This window comes from Aspergillus chevalieri, chromosome 4 (genome assembly GCF_016861735.1).
Source record: "Aspergillus chevalieri M1 DNA, chromosome 4, nearly complete sequence".
In the NCBI taxonomy this organism is placed as follows: Eukaryota; Fungi; Ascomycota; class Eurotiomycetes; order Eurotiales; family Aspergillaceae; genus Aspergillus; species Aspergillus chevalieri.
The window spans coordinates 949,391-971,701 of NC_057365.1; the positions used below are offsets into that span (position 1 = coordinate 949,391).

The 22,311-nt window shown below is 47.3% G+C and overlaps 6 protein-coding genes across 6 annotated transcripts; 4 read left to right on the plus strand and 2 right to left on the minus strand.

The window, feature by feature from the left end:
- Positions 1-453: 453 nt before the first annotated feature.
- ACHE_40331S (fungal specific transcription factor domain-containing protein) lies at positions 454-2,130 on the plus strand (the record flags this gene model as incomplete). Its single annotated transcript, XM_043278517.1, has 2 exons — positions 454-1,023; positions 1,075-2,130. The coding sequence occupies 2 exons, from the start codon at positions 454-456 to the stop codon at positions 2,128-2,130; spliced, it is 1,626 nt and encodes a 541-aa protein (XP_043136289.1).
- Positions 2,131-5,886: 3,756 nt separating this feature from the next.
- ACHE_40332S (beta-glucosidase) lies at positions 5,887-8,479 on the plus strand (the record flags this gene model as incomplete). The annotated part of the gene is made up of 4 exons (XM_043278518.1): positions 5,887-6,278; positions 6,338-6,563; positions 6,622-6,784; positions 6,852-8,479. 4 exons carry the CDS (start codon positions 5,887-5,889, stop codon positions 8,477-8,479), a joined length of 2,409 nt encoding a protein of 802 aa, XP_043136290.1.
- Positions 8,480-11,678: 3,199 nt separating this feature from the next.
- Positions 11,679-13,197, minus strand: ACHE_40333A (flavin monoamine oxidase family protein; the record flags this gene model as incomplete). The annotated part of the gene is made up of 2 exons (XM_043278521.1): positions 11,679-12,243; positions 12,290-13,197. 2 exons carry the CDS (start codon positions 13,195-13,197, stop codon positions 11,679-11,681), a joined length of 1,473 nt encoding a protein of 490 aa, XP_043136291.1.
- Positions 13,198-13,822: 625 nt separating this feature from the next.
- ACHE_40334A (TauD/TfdA family dioxygenase) lies at positions 13,823-15,248 on the minus strand (the record flags this gene model as incomplete). Its single annotated transcript, XM_043278522.1, has 4 exons — positions 13,823-13,979; positions 14,072-14,377; positions 14,452-14,938; positions 14,999-15,248. 4 exons carry the CDS (start codon positions 15,246-15,248, stop codon positions 13,823-13,825), a joined length of 1,200 nt encoding a protein of 399 aa, XP_043136292.1.
- A 767-nt stretch (positions 15,249-16,015) lies between these two features.
- On the plus strand, positions 16,016-17,893 carry ACHE_40335S (uncharacterized protein; the record flags this gene model as incomplete). Its single annotated transcript, XM_043278523.1, has 6 exons — positions 16,016-16,155; positions 16,213-16,436; positions 16,494-16,960; positions 17,070-17,229; positions 17,282-17,592; positions 17,669-17,893. The coding sequence occupies 6 exons, from the start codon at positions 16,016-16,018 to the stop codon at positions 17,891-17,893; spliced, it is 1,527 nt and encodes a 508-aa protein (XP_043136293.1).
- A 3,157-nt stretch (positions 17,894-21,050) lies between these two features.
- On the plus strand, positions 21,051-22,305 carry ACHE_40336S (T6SS phospholipase effector Tle1-like catalytic domain-containing protein; the record flags this gene model as incomplete). Its single annotated transcript, XM_043278524.1, has 3 exons — positions 21,051-21,215; positions 21,276-21,767; positions 21,823-22,305. The coding sequence occupies 3 exons, from the start codon at positions 21,051-21,053 to the stop codon at positions 22,303-22,305; spliced, it is 1,140 nt and encodes a 379-aa protein (XP_043136294.1).
- Between the last annotated feature and the right edge of the window lie 6 nt (positions 22,306-22,311).

The following is a 22,311-nucleotide window of genomic DNA, read 5'->3' on the forward strand; positions in this document are numbered from 1 at the left end:
ACTGATAAGATTTCCCCGCATCTTTCTACGTCCATCATTTACGTTACCAGTTACCAGTTATGTTATCCCGAACTCTGGCGGCCATTCTTCATGTATGAAACTCGGTCAATTACTTCGACTCGAGCCAAAGCACGCAGTAAGTCCATTCCCCCAAATTCCGGGGACGATTGGCTGGAATCACCACTAGGTGGCTGTCTGCGTTGCAAGCAAAGGGTAAACCATTATCTTTTCTGCTATCCAGTGTCCTTCTCAACCCGTGGGACTCTTATCCTGACTAGTGGCTTTCAGAAAATAAAATGTGATGAGGCGCACCCACACTGCAATCAGTGCACGCGAAAGGGGTACGAATGTCCCGGGTACAAACGCCCCCTGAGATGGTCGTCGAAACATGAAGTAGCTATCGGAAGTGAGACAAGAGAGAGGCGGTCGCAAAGGTATCGTGAGGATGATCCTATGAGGACCGGGCAGAAAGCTCCCCTGCCAACAAGCCGACCTGAAGTGGCGGAAGTGGTCCATGACCAAACGGCCCTTGAAACTGAGCAGTATGGTCCAATGGACAACTCGCAGATAACTGAGAACGAAGCACTTTTATCCATTGATTTATTGACATCAGGATCCGGTGTCGACGTTTTTGGTACTGAATCTTTGCAGTGGCCGGACGTAGGAGCTCCCATATTCCCATCACTCGAGGATCAGGACTCCAGTCTTTTCCGATATTACTTCTCGCTCATCTGTCGCATTAACTCATGTTTCGATTCCGATAAGAACCTCTTCCGTGTCGGGGTTGGGGAGCTTACCAAGTCTTGTCCGCTCATTCACCACTGCATCCTATCGATGTCAGCGGCTCATCGATCCTGTCAGCAGGGTGACTTGGCGACAGCCGCCTTGGATCACAGAACGAAGGCGATATCCTGTCTGCGAGCGGAACTAATCAAGCAAAATGGGGAAAATGACTCATATAGCACTTCCTCTGTGGCTAAAGAAGAGACGTTACTCGGTAGTATACTGCTAGGAATGACTGAGGTATGCAATCCCCTGCTTCACTAATTGAATCCAGCTCACTTTTGCGCTTAGGGATGGCACAATCCTTCCCAGCTCGGCATCACGCATTTACATGGCGCGCGAGGACTATTCATATCATGGATAGCGGATAACCAAAAATCCACTGGCCCATGCTCCCAGATCCACTCATCGCCTACCAGAAGCTTTATGGTCGGCATTATGGCGTACTGGGAAGCCATGGCATCGTTCGTGATAGATCAACCGCTTGATGTAGTCGCGTACTTAGAGCTTTTTCTCGATCGAGACGAAATGAGCCACATCCATCCAAACCCTTGGACTGGCATCTGCACTCCGCTCTTTATATACCTGGCCAAAGTGGGTATACTCGGGAGGCAAAAGTCTATGCTCAAGAAATTGTCCATCACAAATGCGGGTGCTGGATTTCGAGATAAATTGCAAAGCACCCTGGTCGAACAGGCCCGGGAAACAGAAAAGGCTGTGTTGCGATACAGGCTTCCAGCCGACAACCGCATTGAAGATACTGGAGACATTCTGACGCCGGTCCACCATTTGCACCAAGTAGCTCAGATTTACCGATTCGCCACCATCCTCGAGCTCTACCTGTCTTTTCCGGAGTTGCTCCCTGAACCGACCGCAAACGCTGCTGCAGCGCCGTCAAATAGATCCATTGATAAAGTCCTTACGCTCGCTTCGAGCGTGTTAACACTCATCCGTACCATCCCGTCCTCCTCGGGTGCAAATGTTCTCCTTAACGCTCCATTGATCATAGCCGGAAGCACACTACAACCAACTTGCAGGCGTATTGATACCGATACCGGACGACATGATTCTTCATGGGACGTACTGTACATGGAACTGCTCTCTCTATCCAGTCAAGAAGACGTGTACTTACATTGGCGTGACTTTGTCCGAGAGCGGATCGAAGGGCTTTACAGTCATGTAGGCGTCGCTACAGTTCGTCGTGGTATGGAGGTCCTTGACAAGGTCTGGACTAGGGCAGATATCAAGGCGCTTGTGGACGTGCCTGACGGGATGGCGAATGCAGCAGACTTGGTGAAGTGGACGGATGTCATGGTTGAAGAACGGCTCGAGACGATTCTGGGATAGGGGTTTCCGGTGACTACGGGATTTCGCTCTTATAGCAATGTTTGCTCTCTTCCTCATTAAAGACCTGAAGCCAGGGAGATACTTGTATACCCCATCTCCAAGTCCACCACGTGTATTTCCATCTTTCAACCTCTCGAGAAGGCCCCTTGCGGAGAATGCTCTATTTTGAGCAATTTGAATTCCTTCGTGAGTCCTTTCTTTTCAACCACCTACCATAAACACGATCTGGTAAAAAGGCATCTCGCATTCCTGCTGTAATTTTTGTTGCTGTGTGTGCACAAGGTTGCCAGTCCCAATCAATCCAGCTCTCGAACTTTTTTGGTGCGACAGTTAGCCTTGTGCCACCGCAGGATCAGTGAGACATAATTGTCTGAGGGAAGTTCAAATGATTTCGACTTGGGGCTCTGTACATAGAAGGCACTGTAACCGATATCTGCATTGGCAAAATCGAGATAGATAGTGCGCGAGTGTTTGACATCAGTGCTTTTTTGTCCGGAATCACGACTAGTTGGCAGAATGATATTTCTTGGGTGCTTATCTCTGAGAAGGATGTTTCCAGAGTATGCGATGTGTCAAATTCAATCTGCGATCCATAATGCATTGGCGACTTTTCTGTGAGAGTCTAGAGGGATCGGTGTTTTGCATCGAAACGCCTGGTATCAATTCAATGAAGATAAGTCGAACACAGCGTTTTCTTGATCCAGGTAGCTCGACAGAAATATCAAGCGAGTGAGGTCCATAGTAACAAGGCATCATATTACCCTGGGTATCGAAATTTAGCCAGCACGGTGAGTCCTCTGGTAGAAGGACAAAACCCAATGAACAACTGTCAGCTACAGCCCAAAAAGCCCAGTGAAGAGCAAGAAAGGACCTAAAATGCCTTCTGTAATGCAGTATTTAAAGGAGTAAGAACAGCACCCATTAGCAAGACCACAAAGCTTTTACATTCAGTGCAAAAGACAATGAGTGTAGCTGTTCCTGGTCAAAATGGCAGATGGACAAGCACTTAATAAGCTGATTCTAAAAGATGGCCGGACTGTTCCATCAGACATGCCCTGGAGATCGGGAGTGGGGTCAAACTATTGCATTTGGAGGTACTATGCGAGGTTACTATGACTTTAATAGATATGAAGATGAAGCTGACATGCCAGCGACAGCAATTTATTTCTGCTGGGAGGCTGCTCTCTTGATGGACTGCATGGTCTTGTTATTCAAGCTCAAAGCCAAATACCCAGATCTGCATTCTCTGGGATACGTATGGATGGGCAAATTGGCATAAATCGAACACTAAAATTTGCACTGCTCTTTGCAATTCCAATATTATGTGCAAGCTTTTGCTTAATCAAGGACCTTCTTTTCTAAGACTGAGATTATACTTAGTAGCTGCACTGCTGGAATCAGAGATAACTGATGAGGAAACCATGAATTGATTTGAGAGATTTGGCAGTTTTGGAAGAAGTAAAGCAATACCATGCCAAGAGGTCTCAATGTCCATGCTCTTGCAAAGGAATGGCTTCAATGGTTGCAGTAATATTGGCGCTGGTGATATCATGTCTTGGGTTAGAGTATTTTCTTGGTACGTTTAGCTGAATCTGAGATATGCTGGAACACAGACTAACCTACTTGCATACTGGGAAGCTATGACATCTTTTGTGATAGATCAACCATTCAATGTAGTTGCATAGTTAGCGATCTTCTGCAATCAAGATAAAATGAGCCACATCAATCCAACCATTGGACTACTACTACTACTACTACTACTACTACTACTACTACTACTACTACAAGAATGCAGATGCGCGATGTCAACCTGGCACCACAACTCAAGGCCAACAATCTTCTGGAATGCCTGCTTCCATCAGAACTGGCACTGGAATCAGGAGACCGAGTTGATGGCCAATGGACTGATAATGCTCAAAGAGACAGAACACATGTAGGCAGAAGTCGGGAGAAGAACGTTCTTGTCCTGCCATATCGTAATACCAGTAATTGACAGTCCTATGACACGCAATGGTTTTTAATCCCTGTGTAGGATCTATCAGAGAGCCGGAATTTTACGTCCGCCCCGGTACTGAAGAATTGATTCCCACGTCAGTCGTTGAGACATCAAATAATGTCGCTCAGAAAGAGACGTGAATATCTGACTAAATGACAAGGGCCGTATGACTCGGGTTGTCTTGTGGATAATATGGTATAGAATCGTGAAGAAAACGAATGGCTCTGGCTTAGTGGAGACCTACGCTTTTGATCGTGCCGCCGGGACTCGTCAATGAGAGGTAAATCGAGTGTCTAGGACCGGAGGTCAATGCTAACAAAAGCGTAGGTCACTTTTTCCCTTCCCCGAAACACAAAGGGATACAAATACCGTAACGCATCAGAATCACTCGCCGGGATTTGCTCGGTTCGAGGCTTTTCCCTGGACGAATAGGATACGCCCGGGGAGATTCGTCTCCTTGACCCGAAGCGGATGACGGATGCAATCGCTTTTTCACCATGCTGAGTCCTGTTCCATGTGAAAACCAGGCACGCTAGGATGGGCCTGGCGTTGATATCACGAGATGGTGATGATTGCCTGGTGAGTACGATTCCTTTTTCTCGAACAACCGTACGCATAAGTTCACTTTCGCAAGACCCAACAGACAGTAATCAACTGTTCCAACTAGAAGTGCAACTGATGCTGATCTAATTTAGGCATTCCTATAAGTGAATAGTTCTCGGTCATTCCACTCGCTTACACAAAGAGATGGAAGAACTTATTCCTACGTCACCCTTCAAACTCCCGCACTAGTAACCGGCCCTAAAGATCTCATAGAGGGGCCCACGGAAATAATGCTGTCCTACGGTGACTCAAAGTTCTGAAGATATGCCACCGAAAGAGAGATGGAGTTGACTTTCTGGTAAAACCAGCCGAAGACCTCGTACAGTCGGTCATACTCCAGAGGTTATCGGACTTGCATGGGCCTTTAGAGGCTGAAACAAGGAAAGATCAACAGGGTCTTTCGTAAAATGCCCCGGAAGGAATGGGAGTAACAAGCCGAATCGGGACTCAAAATGCCGTTCTGAATTTGCTGGTGCCCACACTGTACCCCGCACAATGTCGGCAACTCTGGTTTCGATGTATTATTAGTAGGCTGAGATCCCGATATGGCAATTCTGAAACCCGTGCATCGGCACCAGGCTCTACAGGGTGTAGTGGAATATGCAACTTGCTTACAGCGCTAGCAATCGATGCTGACAGAATTCGCGGGAAGTCAATAACTGGGGAGGATTAGAGTTCATAATGAGCTGTCTCGGCCTATCAAGACATATTGTTAAGATGAGCTTGGTCGTTGCGGGGTGGACAGGGTTTCTCCGGGTTCTCGGCAACGTGATTGTGCCTTGCCGGGGTTGCCAAGTCCGGAGTTGGGGTTATGACAGCTCGGCAAATCCTCGGGTCGTGTGCATTACTTGTTGGGGAGTTTTCTGGCCGCGCTACACTTCTCCAAAGCAGATAATTCAAGTTCGTATCTCTTTGGGAATATCAAACAAATCCCAGCATCTCCACATCCCAATTCATTGTTGAGACCTCTTCTAATCTCTACAAATTATGACGCTTTGTCCCATGGCTTCTGGCTTGGCAATATTGGGAGAGGGCGTCCGTCCGAGCACAGTTGATATAAAAACAGACTCGCTCTCACTAGCAATGGCATCGAAGCCATTCTCTCAGCTCTTTCATTACTCGTGTTTTGTTTACTCATCGAGTGAGCCCTTTGAAGCATGCCGCACGTCAAAGGAGTGGTGGCCGCCCTAGCCACTCTCTCCCTAGTGAATTCCGCTACCACGCAGAATAACCAGGGAGGCAGGGTCATCCAAAACGATACTTACTTCTATGGCCAAAGCCCTCCGGTTTATCCTACTCCCGAAATTTCTGGCAGTGGGGACTGGGATGAGGCGTTTTTCAAGGCACAAGCGTTGGTCTCACAGATGTCCTTGGAGGAGAAGGTCCATCTTACAGGAGGCTCGAAGAATGAAACCAGCGCGTGCGGTGGTTATATCTCCGGTATAAGCCGCCTGGGGTTCCCGGGCATGTGTCTCCAAGACGGCCCGGCTGGGCTTAGAGGTACTGAGGGGGTCAATGGCTATCCGGCCAACGTCCATGTTGGTGCAAGGTATGGTTCCACTGGTGGATACATTGTGTATATATGGCAAATCTGCTGACTTGCACTAGCTGGAATAAGTCCCTCGCCTATGACCGGGCGTATGCAATTGCGGGTGAATTTAAAAGGAAGGGTGCTACTGTGATTCTGGGACCAGCAGTGCTCGGCCCACTGGGTAGGATTGCCCTTGGAGGACGGAATTGGGAGAGTTATGGTGTCGACCCATATCTCAGCGGCATTTTGGGAGCACAGTCGGTAAAGGGAACCCAGGATGGAGGTGTGATCTCGTGCACTAAGGTAAAAAAAGTTCCTTGGCCCAAAACTCTGTAATGCATCGTATGCTAACGGTTATCAGCATTTAATTGGAAATGAGCAAGAAACAGCCCGCAATCCGCAAACTGACCAAAGAACCAAGCACACAATCGAGTCATCCTCATCCAACATAGATGACAAGACCATGCATGAAATGTATTTGTGGCCCTTTGCGGACGCTGTTCATGCCGGAACTGCTAGTATCAGTAAGTGATATATGTCTCTACATCTCAGCTTGATTGTGCTGCAGTGGTCTGACCCGACATCCTTCAGTGTGCTCGTATCAGCGTCTGAACAACAGCTATGGATGCCAAAACAGCAAACTCTTGAATGGTCTTCTCAAGACAGAGCTAGGCTTCCAGGGCTTTGTTGTGACTGATTGGACAGCCCATAGATCAGGAGTGGCAAGTGCCCTAGCTGGCCTTGACATGACCATGCCCTATGGGAGCACATTCTGGGGATCACAGCTGGTTGAAGCTGTCCGCAATGGCACAGTCCCTGAGTCACAGGTTGAAGATATGGTGACCAGAATCCTTGCTGCCTGGTACTACAGCCACCAGGATGATCCAAGTGTTCCCCCAGTTGGAGTGGGTCTTCCTTACGATGTTCTAAGCTCACACGAGCTAGTAGATGCTCGAGATCCTGAAGACACAAGTACTCTTATGGAGGGAGCAATCCAAGGCCATGTGCTTGTGAAAAATGTCGACAAGGCCCTCCCGCTTATAAAGCCACGCATGCTTGCTGTCTATGGATATGATGCTAAGACACCTGAAAAAAACAACCCTAGCAGTGGGATGGGCGATTGGTCCCTGGGATTTGAGTCGAACGACCATCGAACGGTAATTTGCGGATTCGGGCCTGACGGTGGAAAGTGCCCACCTTTCTCTCCAATTGCCAACGGAACCTTGATGGGCGGCGGAGGCTCCAGCTCCATCAGTCCCTTCTATGTTGACAGTCCATTGCAAGCGCTGGCAGCACGTGCGCGGAAAGATGAGACGCAGCTATTCTGGGACGTTGAAAACTCAGCCAGCAGCGTCCCCGGATCAACCGACGCGTGTTTGGTTTTCATCAATGCCTTCTCCTCTGAGGGAGTTGACCGCCCGAGCCTTCGCGATGACTACTCAGACGCATGGGTGCAGAATGTCGCTTCCCAGTGTCAGAACACCATCGTTGTGGTGCACAACGCCGGAATCCGCCTGGTAGACCAGTGGATCGACCACCCCAATATCACTGCTGTCATTCTCGCCCACCTCCCCGGCCAGAACTCTGGTGAGGCCATCACCCAAATCCTCTACGGCGACGTCAGCCCCAACGGGAAACTTCCCTACACCATTGCCCGGAACGAATCCGACTACGGCGCAATCCTCGAACCAGTCATCACCACGACCAACAGCTGGGACCGATACTACTTGCAGGATAACTTCACAGAGGGTGTTTACATCGACTACCGCGCCTTCGATGAGGGTGATATCAAGCCCCGTTTCGAATTCGGCTTCGGTCTCACATACACCACATTCAAGTACTCTAACCTGAAAATCGAGAACAGTGTCGATCTGTCGACCTTGTCCCCCTTCCCCGATGGCGATATCATCCCCGGTGGCCACGCAGACCTCTGGGACACCATCGCCACTGTCACTGCTGATGTGACCAACACCGGCGATATGCCAGCTGCAGAAGTTGGCCAGCTTTACGTCACAATCCCAAGTGACGGCCAGCCCATGAAGCAGCTGCGTGGATTTGACAAGATTATGGTTCGTCCAGGTGAGACGAAGACCTTTGAATTTGAGCTTCGGAGGCGGGATCTCAGTGTTTGGGATGTCGCTGCGCAGCAGTGGAAATTGCTTTCTGGTTCTGAGTATCAATTATCTGTTGGAGCGAGCTCTGTCACGGCGCTCTACTAGGATGATGGAACGTCCAACTCATGGGTTCTACCTAGGTAGCTATCGACGAGAATAATCAACATGAGGAAGGAAGAAAGGAGGTAACGCCATATTTATCAACAAAGCAATAAAGCAAACAACCACACCTCACGTGATAATCAACCAACGTGACCAGGCCGTCACATTACCCCCCGGCTTCAATAGGCATTGTCCTCAATGTCATGGTCAACCCACAGGTAAGAAAACATGAGAAGGCAACAATACATGAGACACTTGAAAAAGAAAAACACATGAACATGTCCAAACATCTCCAAAAATCAATCATCGAGATCATTAAGGTCATCAAGACGGTTTGCCTCTAACCTTGCAATCATCTGCTGGTTCCATATTTTATTGGATTCCTTGTGTGCCTTCATGGAACAATCCTTCACCCAATGATCAGAGGAGCCACATCTCACACAGGATCCTTGTTGTCGTCGTCTGTTCCTTTCATCTAGGGAGGTGGACGCTGCTGACAGGGAGTTGATATTGATGACGCTGAGGTCCATAGGATCAGACTTGGTGTGAGAGCCAGATTGGTGTGATTGAGAGTGGGAAACATTGGTGGAATTTGAGCTGAAAGAATGACTTCCCAATTGTTGAACCACACGAAGGAAATCAGTGTATGATTTTGGAAGATTCAACTGCTGGTTGAGACGTCCTCGGAGAGTAGGATTGAGGCCTTTCCTGAACGCTGAAATCTTGGTGACATCAGGCCAATCTTTGCCCTTTGCCTCATAAAGAATCCTCTCAAACTTGGCGATGTAGGCTGCCACAGATTCACCACTATCCTGCTTTAGGACTAGTAGATAATCTTCAGCTTCTTGAACCTTGTTGGGGTTGTCATAAACCAGAGATAGTTGATCAAGGATGGTGTTGTAATCCCAGGTGTTGGTGTCTTCTGCATAAGATAACTGGGGAAGAACTAGAGCTTGGACTTTGCTTTCCAGATTCAGATAGACATAGTAGAACTGAGCCACTGCATCACCAATAGCTGGAGCATCAATCCTAAGCTTAGCCTTCATCGAAGCAAGCCAGGTATCAAACTTCAAAGATTGGCCATTGAATTTCTCGGGATCAGGGAGGCATGGCTTTGGTCGTTGAAGTGGTTTGGGTTCATTTTTGACGGATTCGATTTCATTCTGGAGGGCGCGGATCGTAGAAGAAAATTCGTTTCGGAGTTCTTGAAAGGGGTCCATGATCTTTAAGAAAGGGATCGTGAGCTTGAATCTTGAAAAACTTAAGTCTTGAGAACTTGAAGGGGTGCCAGCATAGTCGCAACCACTGGACTTCTTGAAAGTTGAACTTGAATATGCCAACAACAGAAGTTTCAGTCCTGAGCTCTAGAAACTTAACTGAAGCAGCGCTTGACTTGACTTGAGGATGAACTTGAGGATGGAAACTTGAATGGAGACACTGTTATAGCCTGGCCAGCTCCCGAACTGCGGCACCAGCGAATCCCTTGAAGGGAGAAGCCTTTGGTATTTCTCTCCCTAAGGTATAAAAGGAGGATGTTGATTATTATGTCACGGCGCTCTACTAGGATGATGGAACGTCCAACTCATGGGTTCTACCTAGGTAGCTATCGACGAGAATAATCAACATGAGGAAGGAAGAAAGGAGGTAACGCCATATTTATCAACAAAGCAATAAAGCAAACAACCACACCTCACGTGATAATCAACCAACGTGACCAGGCCGTCACAAGCTCGAGGAAGTTGCTTCTGAATGGGACTTTGTTTCTGTAGATTGATGGAGTAATAATTGATGATCTAGTTGTCGATTCCAGTGATTTGCTTATTCTGTGGTTATAAATAGTCATTTTGATCATTCAAATACCATTCTACCATTATCCAAGTATACATGGTTTTGTATTACCAGAGTCTTTACTGGGTGCTTCACCCGGGGTATGATGCGTTTATAAGTTATCAAACTCTGGGATGTGCTGCGAAGAATCCACGTTTAATAACATCTGGGATCCATCCAGGAAATATTGCAATCATAGATTAGACAGGAGACTCCGCGATAAAAGCCAGAAAGGACTGTCGTCTGAAGAGATATCTAATATCTGCAACTATATAAACATATATCAACGTAAACAGAGACATTATATTTATACCCCATCCAATGCAATATTACTTGAGTTGATAAGTCCATCATTCCAAACACTTGACCTCGATGATCAATGCCTTCCCAATAACGCCCTACCAGCACCCAGTTTGAACCATATTTTGTCACTCTGGAGCCTGGTGTGCCATACCAAGTGATGCATACCATGAGGCCCTGTCCCGGATTCCTGCAAGAGAATGAATCAAAGTCTGGGGCAAATAAAACTTCACAACAGGAAGGTGGAACAACCACTGAGGATGAGGCTATTATCGCTGCGGCATTTTCGTATGTCACATACCTTGATGTGAAACCAACATGTCGGGTGGAGGTAGGGAATGAAATGAACTGGATTGCTTGGTATTGATATGGATCAAAGGAGGAGGTTTTGAAGGGACAGAGTGCTGGAGGTGGTCTTGTGCAGAGCCTGATGGGGCCCAAAAGGCGCCCTGAGCGGGTGGGGGACAGTGAGATGCTAGCATCTCCACTTGGATGCAGGATTTAACTATTTTCAGGGTTGGAGAGTGAAAATAATGTGTAGACTGAAATAATTCTTATTTGGCTTCGCCATATTTCATGGCTGTGAATAGACTTCATATCGGCCTGTTGTATTGTAGGGGCTAGGTCGGGCCAACCCGTGTATACACATGTAAATAGACAAACAAGAGCACTTGAGCACTCGTGTGTATGTGTATATAGGCTAGTAAGGGAATCTTGAATGGAACATTTACCGCGGGTAGTGTCATTGATGAAAACTTAAAGACAAGCCCTTAGTCTAGAAAGCTCGCTTGATCCCACCTCATAAGAGAATCGGTAATGAAACATGACCTCAGCTCATCAGTAAATGATGAGGTTCGATAAGTTAGTCGGGACGATGTGGCTTGGAGTAATGGGAAAAAAAGGAGCAAGGTGGCTTCTTTAATGTCTTTGTATTCGTAATTCCAAAAATATCCTCCTGGATAGCACGTAAATAGACAACTACTAGCCGTGGGATGAGTTGAGGAGTAGGCAAATATGCAAGCACATAATGTGCTGGGCTAGGGCTTAATTCACCAGGACAACGGAACGCAAACTACTACAATTTAGCAACACCATCACCATCCAACAAATTCACAGCCTCCCTGACAGCACTCTGGCCCCGTTCAATCGCTCCATCTACAAACCCCCTCCAACCATCCGCCCAATCCGCACTCGCAAACACCACCCGTCCATGGGGCCGTTGCAGCTCTTCGAGATATATTGATGCACTATTCGAACCCCAACATGCCCACGCTCCCTTGGAATAAGGATCATTCTTCCAGTCATGGGTGACGTACGCCTCAACGTCCGCATCGCGGTTGATATCCTGCCTGAACCGATTGATGATATGGTGGTGGTCGTTCTTATCAGGAAGGCGGTCGTTGTAGCCGAATCCAATGCACCATGTTCCAGAGGGAGATGGTTTGGTTCCGTTGTGGTCAAAGAAAGCAAAGACAAAGGAGGAGTTACTGTTGGTTCCGTCAGCTGTTGCGAACCAGGGTTGTTGGGTGGCTGAGAGTTTGAAATGGATTTTGGCTCCGGTGTTGATGTGCTTTTTCGCGAGGGCTGCTTGTCGGAGAGGGGACACCGGAGGGTTGAAGGTGATGTTGTCAAGACAGTTTCTAACATGATTAGTATCCTGTCTGAGAAATAATGCTGAAGACTCACAGTGGAATAGTTGATACAACCGCTTTAGCTTTGACTTCTCCATTTGAAGTGTTGATAACAACTTTATTGCTTCCGATATGGTTGATCTGACGAACCGTGGTGTTGAACAAGCGATCCCCGTTATAATCACCCAGAATAGCCCGTGAGAACGCAGTCATTCCTCCGTGTCCAATCTTATAAATCCCAGCCATCTCAAAAACGCGCGCCATGCTGTGTCCTCCCAGAGCATACCATCTCAGCGCCTCCACAAACCCCATATCCTTTCCCAGCGCACTACCGAACGTGCTAATATTCGACTGGAAGAGTTCCCTATGTCGCTGTGAGATCTTGTCTGGTAGCTGATCCAATCGGTCTTGCACAGTCAAATGGTCATATCTCTTCCACATCGCGGGTTCCCGGAGAGGATCATGCGGATACGGCATCAACGCCCGACTATTCAGTCCATCAATATTGAAGAACACCTCTGCCACTCTCTCAAGCGCCTCAATATTATCCGCAATAGAAACCTCCTCAATCTCACCCCCCGAAGATTTGAAAAACTGCCTCTCCGGCGCCAACGTGCCCGCAGACGTCTTCAAATACCGATGCAAGCCATACCGTTGCAATTCATTATATACATGCGGCTGCGCCCAGTGCACCCACGTGCCTCCCATCTCGAGCTCTTTGCCAAGTACTTTAGCCGTCCAGGTGCGGCCGCCGATCCGGTCGCGGGCTTCGATGAGAAGGACATTTAAGTTGTGTCTCTGGATGAGGTCGCGCGCGGCAATGAGGCCTGCAAATCCCGCGCCGATGACGATGATATCGTAGTGTGGCTTTATGGTTGGGGAGCTTGGTTGTATGGAGTCTGTTTGGAGGCCTGAGTGAGTATGGTTCGGGGTCCAGAGGAAGCCTTCCTTGGTGTGTGGCATTTTGACGAGTTCAGTGATCCTTGATGATTGATGATTCAAAGAAAGAAAAGAAAACTGCGCGAATATAGGTCTGCTATATGTAAAGTTCATCTACAGCAGTCTTTATATAGATGCGGAGTGTACACTATGCCAGACCTTACCGACGCACTTCTTTACCCAATCCGGAAAGTCACAGCGTAGAGTCCAACAGGGGGCAGGAGTATATTAGGAAATTTTGTGCGTTCAGTTGCTTAGCTTATAGCAGTACTAGAGGTGGTCCCGCAGGGTAATTCTAGATAGAGTATCTAGCGATTTGTTCCTCGCTGGTAGGCATAGTAACTACTAATCTAAGTCATGATTATTGCTACTCGCCGTGGTATCGCCGCGAAGAAGCAGAACGCCTAAGGGTTGCTCGGTGGCGTTATAGAAACACATGCCTAATAGTAGAGCTATCCTCTTTTCACTACAGTATCTTCTGTGTGAAGACCCATTCATAAGCCTTTCCAATTTGGTCATTGTCTCCCAAGAAAACTAGTGATAAAGGGTCGAATACAATTTGGAAAGCAATTACGCACAGCGAGTTCTTTGTCTTACACGTGGTAGCTTATCCAATTCATCTATATCCTATCACTCATGATCCTATCACTCATGAACCCACTGTCTTTCTAATTCTCGGCTCAATTGGGAATACCTGTTCCTCCTCATTGACATCCTTGAATACATTGTCCCAGCGGGTACGAAGTGGCTTGGGAGTCTCCCAGGCAAATTCGGGGTTACGAAGCCACAATCTCATCAAATGGCGCCTGTAATTCATCTATCAGTATCATTAACATTTTTTTTAAAGAGACGGAATAGAAGGGGAAAAAGGAGAGAGGAAAGAAATAAAAAGCCTTACTCTTTACCAGGCTCATCTCGAAATGCATTCCGGGCGTGGAATATGCTGAGATTATTGATATACTGGACGTCTCCCTTGCGGAAGCCTAATGTAGCGGCATGTTCTTCAGCAAGGAAGTGAAGCGCATCGCGAGCCTCGGCTTGGGCCTCGGTAATCGGGGGGATGTTGGACGACCGTGGTTGTGAGAGAAATCCTGTAAAGTATCTCCGAGCATATTGGATCACAACCCGCTCCGGGGTAGAAGGGGTAGCGGCTTGATGATAAAGCAAGGGCCGGTTGGTGTAGGGCTTTTGGGGGTCGTTGAAACTGTAGGATGGAATAAGTTTATTAGTAAAGGGGAATTGAGGATTCAGTAACTTTACAAGTTATTTTGCACTCACCCATCAACGGGCCAGTCTTGCGAGAGGGTGTGAATCAAGTCAGGCCTCTCTTTTGCTAGGACGTTATACACAAGCCAATTGCTAGCAATGTAGCTCTCCCCCCCTTCCATTGCTGGTTGCAAGCACAGAAGGGAAACGACATCCCCCGCATCTGTGTGAAATACCTGCTTATCAGCAGTGTTGGAAGGGGCACCAATAACATTCTTTCGAGTTTTGTCAGACAAGTCCTTGATATGAGAAAGTACCAGTGACGTCCCATTGGCGAACCTCGTATCTTCTTGTCGTCCACGGATATTGCCGACGTAGGATGACACTCCGGCATATATGATAACATTCTCTTCACGTGAATAGTTATCAACAGGAAGCCCACGAAGGACGAAAAAGCCACGACCGAAGTGCAATTCCTTCGAAAGGCCTCGGAGGATAGGCCCTAGACTAGGAAGCGGAAACGTTGATTGGTTTATGTACCCAAAGACCAAGTTCAATGCTATTCAACAGTTAGATATATTGGTCGCCTTTCGAGGAGAAATACTTGTCACACACGTACATTTGAATGTCTTCAAGGCTTCATCAATTTCATTCAATTGCTTTTCACTCAACTCGTAGATCCAATCATTCCTGGTTTCGATGTCTTTCCCTTCCCAGACTAGAGGCGAGATCAACTCCGCTGGGAATCCAGCAGGTAACTCTTTAGTAAGAACTTCGGTAGCCTTACGCTGCTCAGTGCGTGCTTGGTATTTCTCATAGTCCGGATGATATTGAATATCCGGCTGCCTGGGAGATTTGCCCTCTGTCATTTTGTCAGGCTTTAGTATCGGCGGTTGTGAGAGACTCTGAATGATTCTTGACGAAAGTCTGAATGATTCTGATATTTATGTGCTTTTGTACGATATGATCCTTTAGTTGATGTGGATCAATTACTGCGCGAATTGTCCAATGATAGATATTCTGAGAGTTGCTGCAGTGGACCCTGATTGTCCAAACAACTACGCAATAGAAATGTGTTCAGTTCGTATTCCTAGAAAACTTGGCGATGTCGGAGGCTACTGCAGATGTATGCAATTGAAATAGTATTTAACTTCTAAGTAGCAAAGACCAGAATACAAGTCTTGTATCCATTTGCGTTTGCACAAAAATTCCGGGGCAGAAAAGATTTGCTACTTAGAGACATGAATCCTCCGCATTCAGCACCATTGTGGATCTGAAAGGCGTCATCTCATGCCATGGTCCCTTAATCTATTTGCGTTTACACCAATTTCAACGAAAGGAAATTAGAAAAAAGAAACCATCGTCTCAGTTTCCAAGTTGAGACGGTTCATTCACGATAAGATAAATACTATATCCTTCATGCATGTTGTGATCTGAGATTCTCCTCACGCAAGTCACGAAAAAATGGTGACATTTGAGAGGCCTATAAGAGAGTTGAACATGGAAAAGTCCAAAATATAGAACAAGACTTGCCTGGTTTTAAGCACTATAAACATAATGGCAGCAGGCGCTGATTCAATATGTGAGTACTAACAATCTCCCACATGTTCATTTACTGATTTATGTAGCAGTCAATATGAACGAGCTTGAGCCATCTGCCACAGATCTCAAGACCAAAGATTCGCTCCACGTAGAAGAATCTCGTGTATTGCAGGAAAGGACCATTGGCGTGTTCGGGGCTGTTTCGCTCATTGTGAACAAGATCGTAGGCGCAGGGTATTTCCCAACCATCCTTACATCTCTATTGTCAATAAGTTAAACTTGGTTGATCAGAATCTTCTCTACCCCCGCGACGATATTCAAGCACAGTGGCAGTGTCGGCATGACTTTAATAATTTGGGCAATTGGAGGCCTGATCTCAACCTGTGGTGCGCTGATTATGCTAGAGCTGGGTACAAGCATGCCCCGAACAGGTGGAATGAAAGTGTATCTCGAGCGAGCCTTTTCGCCCAAGTTACTTGTCACATGCGTCTATCTGTTCTACTGTGTGTTTCTTCGTAGGTGCCTTCCCCCGGTTATCCCAAGTTAGCCACAATGAAGCTTAACCAGATCAGAGGTATCCGCAAGCAACGCCATAACAACATCCTCCTACCTGCTCCAAGCAGCTGCTGTTACCTCTACGACCTGGCGATTGCGTGGGTTGGCCATCGCCGCATCCGCATTTGCTGTTGGGATCCATACGGTATGGCCACAGGGCGGACGAAGGCTACAGGATGTACTGAGCGCCGTCAAACTTTTCATACTATTGTTTATTGTCTGTTCTGGATTTGCGGCCCTGGCAGGTCATCGTCATGTGTCTGATCCGCACAATTTCAGCTTCTCGACCTCCTTTCAGGGCACCTCTAAGAGCGGATATAGTATCGGCACGGCTTTGTTGAATGCGATCTTTGCCTTCCACGGCTACGATAACGTCAACACGGTTCTTTCCGAAGTGAAGAATCCGGCCAAAACCCTTCGCATTGCCCTACCCACCGCGATGGGCCTGATTACCGTGCTCTATATCCTCGCCAATATCGCATACGTGAGCTTTCTTCCACCCCTTTTATTCATTCATTCATCTTTTTTATTTTGGCCCTCTCTCCTTCTCTCCTTCTCCCAAGTCATGGCTAACAGTATTCATGGTAATCAAGTTCGCTGCTGTCCCTAAAAGCCAGTTCCTCGACTCGGACGTCACGATTGCCGCGTCTATGTTCAAGAACGTCTTCGGAGAATCGGCTGCCACCAAGGCCCTCCCAGCTCTGGTGGCTATATCCGCCCTAGGCCATCTCCTAGGCATCGCCTTCACCGTTCGTATGTTATTGCTCCCCTTATCTCCAAATCTTCTTAATCCCAAGTATCGCAGCTCGCGTGATCCAGGAACTCGGCAAAGATGGCATCTCCCCCTTCCCAAGCATTATCATGCAGAACCGGCCTTTCCGCACTCCCATAGTCGCGCTGTTTGTCCACCTAGCGGTAACAATTATTTTTATCTGCGCACCGCCGGCCGGGGAAGCATTTAATTTCGTTGTGAAGCTGTCATCATACCCATCAACCGTGTTACTGACGGCCACGACAATCGGGCTCGTTAAGCTGCGTTTGGACAAAGGCAAAGGATTCTGCCCACCGTTTTCTGTGCCTTGGCCTGTTATTGGATTTTATCTAGCGGGTAGCCTGGTATTCTCTCCTTCATTTTTCTATTTCTTCCAGGTTTTATGGTATGTATCATCTTGCTGACATGTGGGAAACACAGTTCCTAATCGTCATGCCGTTCGTACCTCCGTCCGCAAATAAAGCCGACGGGCAAATTCCTTATTGGCTTTCGCCTGTTGTGTCGCTTGCTATCTTGGCGCTGGGCATTGTGTATTACGAGCTGATATTTGTCCTGCTACCCTGGGTGCTGCGATATCAGCTTTATCCTGTTGCAGTCGAACTAAGCGATGGGTCGCGAGTCACGCGTTACAGGAAGGGATTCTGATATCGTTTTTACACTGGACATGGGTCAGTTCAAGTGTGTATCTTATCGTTACCTTGTTGCTGTTTAGACTGTACTCCGATAAGCCAGATGGGATGAATAGGCGCCTATGATAGGAAATAAGCAAGTGTCCCGATAAATTCGGATGGAGAGCAAAATTGCTATTTTGCAGTTGCCGATAACTTACTGCGCGACAAAATCCCTACAGAAGATGAAGTAGAGAACTCCACTAAACACTGCAAGAGAGAAGAAATGTCTATCGATGGGCAATACTCAACCTTGACTCTAAAGCATCACCTCAATCACCTACATTCAACTAGAGAAGATACTTTCACTCATATCCTATATCGTCTTCATGGAAATTCGCTTTGCACGGTGTGGTCTTTTATCTGATCCAAACCTAGCGTTAGTGGCCCCTTGACTTCAGCAGGCGACTTCAAATTTTTGTGTTGAGTACGCGCCTTATGCAAACATGTACCATAGAAGGTCAATTGGTCAGTTTGGCTATCAGTTTCCAGCCAGACGCCTACTGTGAATATGGTCAAGGTCATTTATTTCAACAAGGATAACAATACCTCTGACAACATCCCATAACCGTCACCATGGTTTCCATATCGCAGCTATTCTCGATGGCATTCATGCGGCTTCTCACCCAGCACGCAGCAGCGGTGCCAAACGAACCATGCCCGCCAGAAAACCTTCCTAACCCGGGTTTTTCTACCGGAGCTCGCGTGATTGTCAAAGTATTACACATGCTCAAATCGGATCCCATTGCCGGTCAACTTGCTAACTATCTCACTATGAATGGGCTCAAAGCCAGAGCAAGGATTCAGCTATTTGAGTAAGTTGATGAATCCCAACGTCATGCGATTGTTTCCCTTCGTGTTTCTCCGGCCGGATGTTGTCGACATATTTATCAAAAAGTGCTTCAACGCGAGCCTTACCGGAGATTCTCATTATATGGAAGTCAAGCAGGGACAGCATAGCGATGACTGCCTGCCGGATGGGCCCTTTCGACATCCTGAGCATTCCAGCAGCTGACAGAGAAATCCAGAGGCAGAAAAAGCCAAAGCCGGCTTCATCTTCCTGTATTTTAGGCTCTTCACAAGTAGCCATTCAACTCCCACAAATTCTGCAATAGATCAACTTGTTAAAAGCTTGTCAAATGGCCATGATAACACTATAATTCTGGCAACGGAAACATGATTTACAGGGTGCAAATGAGAAACAACAACAGAAAAAAAAAATCAGAAACAAAAGTGAGCGCTCTAATAGACAGATAGTCTACACGCGTGGTCTTTCTATCCAGGAGGCGCAGGGTCCTTGAGGATGAGGCCCAAGAAGCCTCTGCCACTATACCTGTCAGAGCTGCTTCAACAGCAAGCCAAACCTCTATACAGGCACCACCACAGTGCAGTGATTGTCATATTATTGGGCATAAAAGACTGCAATGTCCTAGTCGCAGTAAAGTTTAGTTTTTTATAATAAATGAAATTTTTTTGGTTATTGTTGTGTTATTGACTCTGGCATGTCGACCACGGTCGGGAGGCCAGTTCGGGGGTGTGGCCGACTCAGGGGTGGATGACGTTAGTTATCTAGTTAGTTGACTAGTTACCCCTGATAACTAAGTGGCTCAGCACAAGCGCATATACGTACATAATCCACCAGTCATGCATAAACTGGGTGTTATGGCACAGAAGCGGAGAATGGCTCGCCAGGCAGCTTGGCCCAGGCGGCAGGAAACTGTACGCGCTCATTGGTAGCGGTATCTTTATCCTGAAGTACTCCTGAGAGCCTTGGGGGCCGCAAGGCTGAATTGGCAACATCTCAATAAACTTGAAGCTAGCGGCTATGAGAAGGCGTAATTGTTGTTTCTTTGCTGTTCTCACTGCACCTTGGATATCATTCAGGATCTTACAAACAGACAAATTTCAATTATCCAATGCGTCTCATTCGTACAACGACCCCCCAGCCTGAACTAGAAGAGTTCGCTGATAATTCTATTCCCGATTATGCGATACTCTCCCACCGATGGATAGAAGATGAGGTGTCCCTACAGGACATGATCAGTAACCAGAAAACGTGTTCATTCGGCTACAAAAAGATTCAACAGTTCTGCAAACGGGCGGCACAAGATGGGTTTCAATATGGGTGGATTGACACTTGCTGCATCAACAAAGAGAGCAGCGCAGAGCTCTCAGAGGCCATCAACTCAATGTTCTGCTGGTACAAGCGAGCCGGGCTCTGTTACACCTACCTTGTGGATGTTCCCCCAAGCCATGATACTGGGCGATTATCGGAGAGCTTTAGAGAGAGCCAGTGGTTTAAACGGGGCTGGACACTCCAGGAGCTAATTGCGCCGTCAAATATGCTATTTTTAGCCAGCGATTGGACTAATATTGGGTGGAAAAGTGAGCTATGTCACTTGATTCACGACATCACTGGCATTGATGAAGGCATCTTGAAAGGCACATCCCAGCTCCAGGAATTTAGCATCGCGAGGAGGATGTCTTGGGCTGCAGCAAGGGAGACTACCAGGGTTGAAGACACCGCATACTGTCTCATGGGTCTCTTTGACGTTAATATGCCATTGCTGTATGGCGAAGGTGAGAAGGCGTTCATTAGACTTCAGGAGGAAATAATGAAGGATTCAGATGACCAGACACTCTTTCTCTGGGAGGCAGACAACATGTCCCCTCATATGCAACCTCGGGGGCTGCTGGCTCAGTCACCTGCAGAGTTCAAAGGGTCGGCAGATATGGTTCCATATTACTTTTCCAAAGCTGGTATCCCCTTTGCGACCACAAACAAAGGGATTAGACTCCACCTGCCTGTCATAGAGCACGCAGATAATACATGTATCATGATTTGCGAGTGCCAGACAGCTTCAATCCATGACATACGACTCGTGGGAATCAAGCTGCAGTCTATACCGGATCGCGATAGCCAGTTTCTCAGAGTCAGTCACCCTTTGATTCAGGGTATTTCGGTTGGCGCTCTACATGGTGCTGTTCTAGAGACTGTTTACGTGATCAAAGACCACGCAGGGATAATGCGCCCGTCATTACCGAGCTCTAGTTCCTCTATAAGCCTCACAAGTGGAGGAGCTGCGACAAGCAAGAGCATATCGCGTCCGAAGGTTGAGCCTAAAGACCATCACATGCAATTGATTCTTTCATTTGATGAATCCGAGAACGATTCAAATATTATCAAGATTCACCATATGCTGCATCGGCATGACAGCTCTCAGGCACATTATTACAGCCCAGGAACCTACGGTACTGATACTGCTGCCCTAAAGGAATATGTCATGGGAGGGTATAGAGTAAGAGTCCCTTGTTTGCCCTCAAAATTGATGATTCCTAAGTCTGACTTCTCTTTGCAGTTTCTCATGAAGCAATGCAAGACTGAGGATGAGATTTTCATCTTTGGCTCTGCAAGGGGAGCTTATGCAGCGCTATATTTAGCGGAAATGATTGAGCGTGTGGGTCTCCTTTCTGGGAATGAGGAAGAACTGGCTCCTATTGTGTGGGAAGTTTACCAAGATTGGAAACGAAATCAGTTTCCTAAAACGAAAAGGCAAGAACGGAAACGACAAGGGTTGTTGGAAACAATCAAAGGATTTCGGGAGACCGTCTGTCGACCTGCCGGCAGAGTCAAGTTCTTTGGTTTGTTTGATATGATAGGTTGCACTCGCAAGCGGGCCCTAACACAAGCCTTATGGCATTGTTCCATCCCAAGCACGGCCCAATATATTCGCCATGCAGTCTCCATAGATGAAGGACGGGCTGAATTATCGCCAACTCTGATCCAGTCTATGGGCGAGAACCAAGGAATGTCAGACATTCAAGAAGTATGGTTTCCAGGGTCCCATGGTGTGAGTGAGCAGTCAAACGTACTTATCATCTTTTCACTCATTGACTAGGATCTAGGACATTGTGGGGGGTCTAGCGTTAGAGCCTGGAGAGCTCTTCAGTCTTAGCCGGGTGCCCCTCATCTGGATTATTCACGAGGCGCAGAAGGCTAGTCTACGCCTTGACCAGAGTAAGCTTATTGAGTATGGATTTGCTGAGCAAGAGAGCCAATTTTGTCACTCCTTGTATCTTGCCATCGCAACTGGGCGCGTCCATAATTCCTTGCCTTCATTAGACCCATCTCGGATGTTTTTCAAGGTCAAACATATGGTTCGGCAAAATCTTCCATCCCACAGTTCTCCACCAGAGTCATCTGCATCGCAAGGGAGACGGCGAAATATTAGACCCAAAGCCGCCGTGCATACATCCGCTTTATGTCGGATGCGTTTGAACAAACAGTACAGACCATCCAACCTAGTACTGGGAAATAATGTCGGGGAATGGGTTATTTTAAGGAAGCAGGGCGATCCTGTCGAAGAATGTTACGCTCGGAAAATCTGACCGAAT